The 9,961-nt window shown below is 35.6% G+C and overlaps 1 protein-coding gene across 1 annotated transcript; it reads right to left on the minus strand.

Annotated features, from left to right (window-relative positions):
* Positions 1 to 739: 739 nt before the first annotated feature.
* Positions 740 to 3,996, minus strand: LOC106760010 (LRR receptor-like serine/threonine-protein kinase GSO1). Its single transcript, XM_014643450.2, has one exon. It carries the CDS (start codon positions 3,761 to 3,763, stop codon positions 878 to 880), a length of 2,886 nt encoding a protein of 961 aa, XP_014498936.1. The 5' UTR covers positions 3,764 to 3,996; the 3' UTR covers positions 740 to 877.
* Positions 3,997 to 9,961: the final 5,965 nt, after the last annotated feature.

Here is a 9,961-nt window from a genome sequence, read left to right on the forward strand (position 1 = left end):
AAATTAACTTATAAGATGAAATTTACATCTACTTATATACTATAAATTGATTTTATCTCTAGTTAATGTTAGATTTCAACACACTTCAATTCTTATTTTGAAAGTAGTAGACTTCAAGTCTAATTGGAAAATATCAAGAATTATAGCTAAATTTGGTCCGCGCATTGCTTCTACTTCTACACGTATTCTTAATTGTAAGACATGGGAGAAAACGTGTGGATAAGAAACAAGTATCTATCTCACTGTTACGGCACAATGTATGCAGTAATAAAGGTGGGTGAGAAAAATTAATTTGGACAACTTAAACTTGATCAACTCATTGTCACATTGAGTGACAAGTGGTGGTGAAAACAAGAATGAGATAAGCCAACCAACTCTTGCTGAATGAGAGCACAACAATGAAAAGACATAGTTTTGTTCAACAAGTTTTGTGCCTAACTTCCTTTGAAGTTGACAGATGGGACGAAGGACTTTGTGGAAGGACAGCATAACGACAAGAGCTATCCTTTGCGTTCAACTGTGTTTATTCAATTCTTTGGAAGACACATCAACTATTCACATACAAATTTTCTCTTGTTTGTCAAAGTTAGAAATCAAGTTTGAGTCTAATGTTCAAGTTAAATATAAATGAGAAAATTAAACAATATATCAGAATATACAAGAAAAAATAAATTCACTATTTTAAAGTTTTTGGTTGAAGATGGTACGAGGCTATCCATAGTAGATACTGTCCCGAAGTGATTTGAAATTTTGCATGATTGGGTGCTATACATTGTGAAAACAACAGCATATAGCCATATATTACATCTTTCAAATGGAAAAAGAGAAAACTATACGAGAACTAAGAAAAAATAATTATTATTATCAGAAGTAGGTTTTATCTAACCAAGGTATTTTCCCTGGCTGCTGCATCAATTTTGAGATTACAAATGCAAGGTGTAGCTGAAATTTGTATATCTGGTGAAGAAAACAGCTCAGGGGAATTCATGTTCCAGTACTCTCCATTTCTTGTCTTCTGCTCAACCATGCCACTATCTTCACTTGAAACAGCTACTTTTTTCCAGTTGCACCAGATTCTCAACATTATATACAATAATACTAAGCATATCAGAGTTGAAGTAAGGACAATGGCTACTATGATTGCTGCTACTTGCGAGTTTGACAGCTTCATTCGCGTAGCTTCTGAGCATAATGCTAGTGGAGGGCCACACAAGTGGTCATTATTCAGAAAAGAGCTTAGTGGGAACCCTGAAAAGGTTGATGGAATGAGGCCATGAAGATGGTTATTTGAGAGATTTAGCACATGAAGGCTGGTAAGTTGACCAAGTGAAGGAGGAACTTGTCCTTGAAGATGGTTAAAAGAAAGATCAAGTCTTTCTAGCTTCATGAGATTTCCCAGAGATGACGGAATCTCACCAGAAAAGAGGTTTCTACTGAGGTCCAATATGACTTGCAACTCAGTGACTGCTCCTAGTCCAACTGGTATAATACCTGAGAGGAAGTTCTCTGAGAGCCTTAGCTCATACAGCTTAGAGCATTGCTGAATTGTTGATGGAATGTGGCCAGAGAGACTATTCCTTTGCAAGTTGAAAACATTGAGTGAAGTAAGGTTTCCAATCTCTAGAGGGATTTCTCCAGAGAGATTGTTGTTATGGAGAGAAAGCTTAAGCAACTTTGAGCAGCCTCCAAGCTCGGCAGGAACTCTTCCATGGAAGTTGTTGAATGAGAGATCCAGCTCACCAAGTTCTTGCAAGCTTCCTAACCACGGCAACATTTGGCCACTCAATCTGTTATTGTTCAGTAGAAGGTGTTCAATTTTCTTGCAGTTGGATAGTTGAGGTGGCACATGTCCTGTTAAGTTGTTGAATGATAAATCAAGGAAGTTTAGCTTAGTGAGGTGGCCAAGTTCAGAAGGAATGGTTCCTGTGAGAAAATTGTTTGCAAGTCTGAGACGGGTGAGATCTCCAGAGTTGGCTAGAATAGAAGGGATGGAACCTGAGAAGCTGTTGTTTGTCAAGTCCAAAACAGTGAGAGAATTTGAAGCAGTCAGAGGAAAGATACTACCACTGAACTTGTTATTGGAAAAATTTATGATTTTAAGGTTTCTAAGAAGAGAGAGGGAATCAGGTAGTGGTCCTTCAAAGTTGTTGTTGTAAAGGGTAATGGTACTAAGTTGTGAAAGGTAACTGAATGTGGGGGGTATGGAACCTGACAACTTGTTATCTGCTAATGCCAATAACTGAAGCCTTTTACAGTACCCCATGCTTGGTGGGATTGGACCTGACAGATCATTTTGCCTTAAATGGAGAACAGTTAGGTCCTTTAGCTTACCTATAGTCTCTGGAATTGGCCCATAAAAATGGTTTCCAAAGAAGTCAATTCCAGTTAAGCTTGTGCAGTTTGTTAACTCTCTTGGAATAGGTCCAGACATCTGGTTATCATAGAGGTAAATGGTGTTCAACCTCTTTAGCCTTCCAATCTCAACTGGGATTTTTCCTGTGAAAGAGTTTCCAAACAAGAAAAGACTTCTCAAGCTACTGATATTTCCAATTGCTGGAGGTAGAGATCCAATGAAGCTGTTATTGTTGAGCATAAGATCTGTGAGATTCTGTAGTTTGTCCAGGTTGGATGGAAGTTCACCTTCAAAACTGTTGTCAGAAAGGTCAACCTGTTGGATTGAGGAGCAGTTGAGTATCCCCAAGGGAAATCCTCCAGAAAGCTTATTCCTAGCCAAGAACAGTTGCTGAAGTTTAGAACCTCTGAGGCAGAAGTTATATGGAATACCTGTTAAAGCATTATCAGACAGAACCATAGTTTCAAGATTCTGTAAGTTGACATTAAGGAGGGTCAGTGATCCAGAAAGGTTGTTTCTGGATAAGTCAAGCTTCTGTAGCTGGCTCAAACTGTTAATCCCTGAAGGAATTTCACCATTTAGCTTGTTTCCAAGCAAATTGAGGTATGTCAAATTGGAGAGAAGACTCAAAGAGGTAGGAATTGATCCAGATAGAGTGTTATTAGCCAGGTTCAAAATTCTCAATGATTTCAGAGACCCCATTGAGGAGGGTATTTCTCCTTCAAGCATGTTGTTTGATGCTGCAAAATTCTGGAGCTCTTGACAGCCTTGAATCTCTTTAGGTATGAATCCGCTAAGATTGTTCATTTGTAAATCAAGAGACACAAGATGCTTCAAGTTACCAACCTCAACAGGTATGCTTCCACTTAAGTTGCAGTTGGCTACACCTAATACTGTCAACTCACTCAAGTTGCCAATGCTAGGTGGGATTTCATCTGCCAAACTGTTATCTCCTAGTCTAAGAACTTGCAACATACTCAAATTACCTATCTCTTCAGGAATATTGCTGGAGAGATAATTTGAGTACAGAAGCAGTATTCTTAGATTTTGAAGCTGCCCAAGTTCAGAAGGGATGGAGCCTGTGAGGTTATTTGAAGACAAATCAAGTGCTTGAAGAGAAATTAGGTGACTGAACTCACCTGGAATGGAACCTGATATTCCTGAGCCAGACAAATTAAGGCCTACCACATGTGCCTCATCAACATCACATGTTATTCCATTCCAGCTACAAAAATGAGTTGTTGGAGACCAGTTTCTCAGGGCTCCTAATGGATCAACCAGTTCTGATTTAATCTTTAGAAGCCAGTAGGATTCTGCTGTGTTGTCTCCTAGAGTTACAACAACAGCAATGGTTAGTGGTAGAATAAAATGGCACATGCAAATGGAACCCATGGAAGAACGTGTGATCATGAACTTCCTGGTAAATAACTAGACACAAGATATAATGGTCCAAAGGGTATGCTTTGGGGGGCTAATTCCATATAAAGGAATGGAGAAAGGCGAAGTTTTGCAGGGTATAAATACAAGAACTAGGAAGTGATGGAAGAAATGATAAACAACAATTATACAAGTTCAAGTGCTAAGATGTAAAATCCGACTATAAATAGTTCCGATGAAGCTACTCTGCTCAAAATGGCATACTACAATCGTGCACTTACACGTGGAAAATGAAGAATTTCACATCAGAACTAAAATATTCTGCAACATTTACTTTTTAGACAACACCACAAGAAAACACATACTCTTGTTTATTAATATTTTTCTCAAACATGGACAGTGTGATGATAATAGATTTTCTTTTGGCTTTAAACGGATATTGGGTAAGCACACCTTTCTACTTTTCTCAGTTTTACCAGAGATTTGGCAATACTGGTGTTTCTTCACCAACTCTCAGCAATAGAAAGAGTATTTTAAGATTCTTCAAAAAAAATATTATTGAGTTGTTTGAGTTCTAACATTTACCATAGTCAAAGCAAACTTCTTGGCTCAAGAGAGTCCTCACAAGAATTATAATATCGCTTAGGAATAAAGTTAGGAAAAAAGGTTGTTGGGAATCTAAATATGATTCTAAATATCATATTAAATAGAAATGAGAAAATAGAATACTAAATAAAAAATAAAAATTCATTAATTTATTATCTTAAAATTTTAAATAGAAAGTAGTGTCAGTCTCTCGTAATGATTACACTCATATTTAATTGATATTGTTTTTTTCTTGATGAATTTCTTCTTCCATATACCGAATAGTGTGAAAAGGATATGGATTTAATTTGTGAGTAAAATGAAAAAGACAAAAGAAAAAAAAATAATTACAAAATGTTTATCAATAAAGTTTTCTTAACGATTATAAAATTTGAACTCATTTTTTTATTATAAGATGCAAGTTTCATCTTGTGCAAGGGAAGTACCTTTTCCCAGAGCTTCTTATGATTCTTTTGTGGTTGGTATGATTTGAAAGTAATTATGCAGAGATAAGGGTAATGATGGTTTTTTGGTGTTAGAGTTAAAGAGCAATAAGCTAATAAAGATATCCACTAATCCCTTAGATAAAAAGGTGACAGAAGTGGGTGACTTTCTGTAACCTTTTGTTGATCCTGAATTTATATTCACACAGCCACTATGTAAATTCATCGAATATTCACTAAGATGAGAGAGAAAAAGAAACATAGTATGATTTGACTTTGGAAGAGTTTTGGTGAAATGAACTTGAAAAATTGTCAACGAAACAGGTATAAGGGCATTTTGACATGAGAATACTACACACGCGCACTGGTCTGGCTGGCCATTACTGTCTGCCAAAAGTGACAAAATGCTTCTACTTATCTCAGGAAATGACAACAACAACCTTTGCTTCCAAATCTGCATCATGATATCTCAGAAAGTGAGTTATTCATCATGATACGCGCGAAAGCTTACCAGTAATGCAATCATATCCACACGTAAGAGCTATCATGTTTTTTTTTTTTTTTTAAATAATATTACTATGACACATTTATTTAACACAAAATATAAAAATAAAATGATTATAATAATTATAAAAAAAATCAATTTTTATATTTAAAAAAAAAGAGAAAATGAAAAATAAAATAGTTTCAAATAAATGTAAAAGTTTTAAGTCCATCAAAAAAAAAAATTTCTAAAAGGTTAAATAAGAGATTTACACATACTATACTTTAACTTGATTTGAATAAAGGATTACCAATATTTTTAATCCTAAATCTGTTTTATAAATCTTGTTTTAAAGTTTACTTTTATCATTTCTATTTTATTTAACTCACACTTACATTATTTTTAACAAATTAACTTTTTAAAAGTATCCACTTTTATAAAGATTTGATTAATGCTAAGTAAACAAATACAACAACAACAATAAAATTTGAATTGAGTGAGATCACTTTTAACATAAAATATGAAGATATTTATCTCTTTTTCTGTACCCAACAACAACGAAATCAATATCATTCAAAATACCATATTCGAAGTTTAACTTTAAACAAGTCCATACCATATTCAAAGTTTGGCTTTAAACAATCCATGAAAGAGTGGTTTATTTATTCAAAAAACTGTACAATTATACAAATTGGTATTTATTAAAACCATCATGCATGTCGTTATTAAGTTTAACTTTGAATATGATCATGAAAGAGATGTTTATACCTATCCAAAAGTTTCATATTAAAATTATTTAAGTTCTGACTTTGAAATTAAATAATATCATATATATATATATATATATATATATATATATATATATATATATTTGTTTTTTTAATTCATTGCTAGAATTAATATAAATATATAACGAGAATTAAAATTTTTTGTTATTCGGAAAATTTCAATGCATTATCGGTGATTAATTCCCTTCAAAGTGGAAAAATCAATGGACTAAGTTTTCTCTTTTACAGTAAACATATTTTCCGTGCATGTGGTGAAGAGTTAAATTTCTGACAACGTGCTAATCCAGTTATTATTTACCAATTGTGAAAAGTGGGATATATTATTATTATTATTATTATTATTATTATTATTATTATTTATAAAATTAATTAATACAAATAAATAATACGTATAAATACAAATAAACCTTTCAAATTATCGTTTGTGCATATTAGTATAACTTATAATTATATAATTTTTTACCCCTTTTGTTATACGTATACAACCTGTAATTTTCTATATTTTTTTATTAGGGAATATTAGAATGATGTAGTTATTTTGACAAGCAAATAACATTTCTCAATATTGCATTGACAGAACTTTTAAAGTTGTATTTTTCACTTTTTAAAATTTTTTTATATAAAAAACAATAATACTTATTAGGAATCTAAAAGTAAGTTGAAATATATTAAATGGAGGTGAAAATTTTGAGCTACATATTAAAAAAAAGGCATTTAAGGTTTCAGAGAATGTGTTCATAATTCAATAGGGTTGAATTTGATGTTGAGTGTCATTTGCTTTGTCCACGTGTGAAGCACATTACAGGCATAAGTTATTGACATTATTATTGAGCAATGAAGTTGCCTAAAGAGGATGCATGCGTGTTCCTTTTATCTACTTTTGTGTTAAAGATGGTGCGAAAATGAAAGAGGAAAACTATGCCAAACTATGGTCAATTCCATAATTGAGACCTTCAACTTGAATATTGAAGTTAAAAGTTGTTTAGAAAATAAAATAGTTAATATGGATTTTGGTGATCCTTGTGTTTAGCATAGGTTATACATAGAAGTTTTCATCACTAATTCCTCAAATTTTGTAGGAAATTTGTGTGTTTTGAAAGAGCATCCAAACTATCAAGAGTGAGAGTCCAAGAAGAGCAACAAGAGCAAGTAGATCTGCAGAAAAAGAGAAAAAGATACAGTGCAGAAAAATCAGGCTCTGGCCCCCCAGAAGGGGGCTGAGCGCTCTTTGCTTCGCTGATCCAATCAAAACTTGGCGCCTGGGCGACCCAAAAGGGGGCTAGGCGTCCTTTGCTTCGCACTTTTTGTTTAATCTTGGCGTTCGAGCGCCCCAAAAGAGGGGGGTTGGGCACGACTTTTGCTGACATGGCACCCTAGACCTATTTAAGACTCCCATGCAACGAGGGTGTCATCTTCTTGGCGGCTGAAGCTCGAAAACACCCTTTTGGACCTGTGGGAGCTGATTTTGAGCAGTGGGAACTCTCCTTTCTTCTTCCTTGGGTCTCCACCTCTTTCATTTTCTTCCATTGTAAGCTCAAACTCCCCAAGACTATGGAGAGCTAAGTTCATTTTGTTGGGGAATGATGTAAACTATGAAACTCACTTGTAAATGCAATTGTTTTGAATGAATACAAGCTTCTTTCATTATTTGCTAATGTTTATGCCCTTTGCTTAAAGCTTGTTGTGACTTGATCAACTATAGCATGATTTTAGGGTTTGCTTGATATTGGGAAATGTTTTGTGAACCTTGAATTGGACTAAACACCTAAAGGAAATAGTGTCTAGGGGTAGAGCTTGGACCTTTAGGTGTCTTAAATCTCTAGTCTTAATGCAGATGAACTTGTTAGGTTGCCAAGGGATTGGGATTTAATGAGTAAATCTAGGTTCTCTCACCAAGGATTGGGTTTGAGTAACTTAGTAGGTTGACAATAGCATTTAAATGAAGAAGAAGTAATGTGCATTTCCATGAGAGTGTAATAGTTGAAATCATTCTCCAACATCTCCATTCCATAACATTTCTATCATTTCATTTCTTCGTGTTTTGACCACAAGAAGTTCAATCTTTTACTTATGCATTATGTTTATTTTCATTGCACCAATTCATATTAAATGGAATCATTCGTTAGTCTAAATTAGTTAGATAATTATACGATAGTAAAGTGTTATTCGAGTCTCTTAGGATACAATATCTGGTCTTACCGATTTATTACTTAGAACGATTTGGTACGCTTGCCAAAGAGTTAACAACACCCATATTCCTCAATGATTATGTAACCAAATGATTACGTGGCAGTATTTGTGGGAATTGGTTAGACAGGAGAAAACATACCTAATAAACTTTATTCTTTTTACATTACACATTGCTTGTAGGGTGCTATAAAGGCATTGTTTTTGTTTGAGAAGGGGGTGACAAATGAAAAATCTACATAATTCTCCTCTGATATTTTGTTTTCTCTCTGATTATTCCCTTCTATTTTCTGTTCTAACCTTTCATTGGTGCTTTCATTAAGCCTCTTCCTCCCATGGCAGACTCTCATGACATCTTTTCTTCCCTCAACAAAAAGCTGGAGCAAATTCTTCTCTCCTAGGCCAATTTCTCAAACACATTACATGACATAGCTGCTCGCACCTCTTTTTTGGAATCCAAACTCCCTGTATCCCCTCCCCATAACCAAAACACCTCTGCTCGCCCTCTTAAGTTCGACCTTCCTTCTTTTCAACAGTGATGATGCTTTGGGTTGGATCTTCAAGATCACCCAATTTTTTTATTTTCACATGACACCACCAGAACAGAGAACCCAGATTGTTTCCTTTTACCTGAAGGGACCTGCACTTGCTTGGTATCAATGGATGCACAATACTGGCCTCCTTACCTCTTGTGATGCTTTCCTCTGTGCCTTGGAACTGAGATTTGCACCATCCAAGTTTGACAATCTGATCACTGCACTTTGCCGTCTCACCCAAACTCAGACCCTTCACGATTATATCTCTGAGTTCAAGTCAATCGCCAACCACATCTCAGGGTATCCAGCCAGCTTCTATATTAGTTGCTTCATCTCCGGCCTTAAGCCCTACCTTCGACGTGAGGTCACCGCCCTCCAACCTGCTGACATGCCACAAGTTGTGGCGCTCGCCAAACTACACGACGAAAAATCCAAACTCTCCCCATCTCCTCTGTCCTTCACCAAATTCTCCAGACCGCTACCATTAACCACCACTCCCACCACCCCGAAACCACTTCCACCACTACTCCCCACACCTCCCTCCAAACTACCCATCAAACGCCTCACTGAAGCGGAAATGCAGGCACGACGTGAGAAGAATTTTTGTTATAATTGTGATGAAAGGTACACACGTAATCATCATTGTAAATCTCAGTTTCTCTTGCTCATCGTTTCTGACCCTGACGATGTCTCTAAGCCACCAACGAACTTAGATTGTGACCCACCGGATAACATAACTTTGGAAGTAGGGTTGATCAGCCTCCATTCATTCTCAGGTCATTGGATCCCTAGAACCTTTCAGATCATTAACGTTATTAATGGCTATGAAGTACAAATCATGGTTGACAGTGGTGCAACTCACAATTTCATTTGGACTAAGGTAGCTCATTTTCTTAACCTTGCACTTGAACCCACCTCTAGTCCATTAAGAGTCATGGTCGGGAATGGGGAATTCTTACCCTACACTACTTTTTGCCCTAAGGCCTAAATTACTCTAGCCTCTCTTGAATTCCCTATTAATTTATACCCCTTGAACCTCTCTGGCACGGATGTAGTATTAGGGGTCCAATGGCTTACTCAAGTTAGTCCATTCTTTATGGACTATAACAGGCCTTTCATGAGATGATAGAACTCAAGGGAGAATAAGGTCCAAACCCTACACTTATAACAGCCCACCAACTCAAATGCCTACAACACACCAATAGAGT

The sequence above is a fragment of the Vigna radiata genome, chromosome 5 (assembly GCF_000741045.1).
Source record: "Vigna radiata var. radiata cultivar VC1973A chromosome 5, Vradiata_ver6, whole genome shotgun sequence".
NCBI classification, from domain to species: domain Eukaryota; kingdom Viridiplantae; phylum Streptophyta; class Magnoliopsida; order Fabales; family Fabaceae; genus Vigna; species Vigna radiata.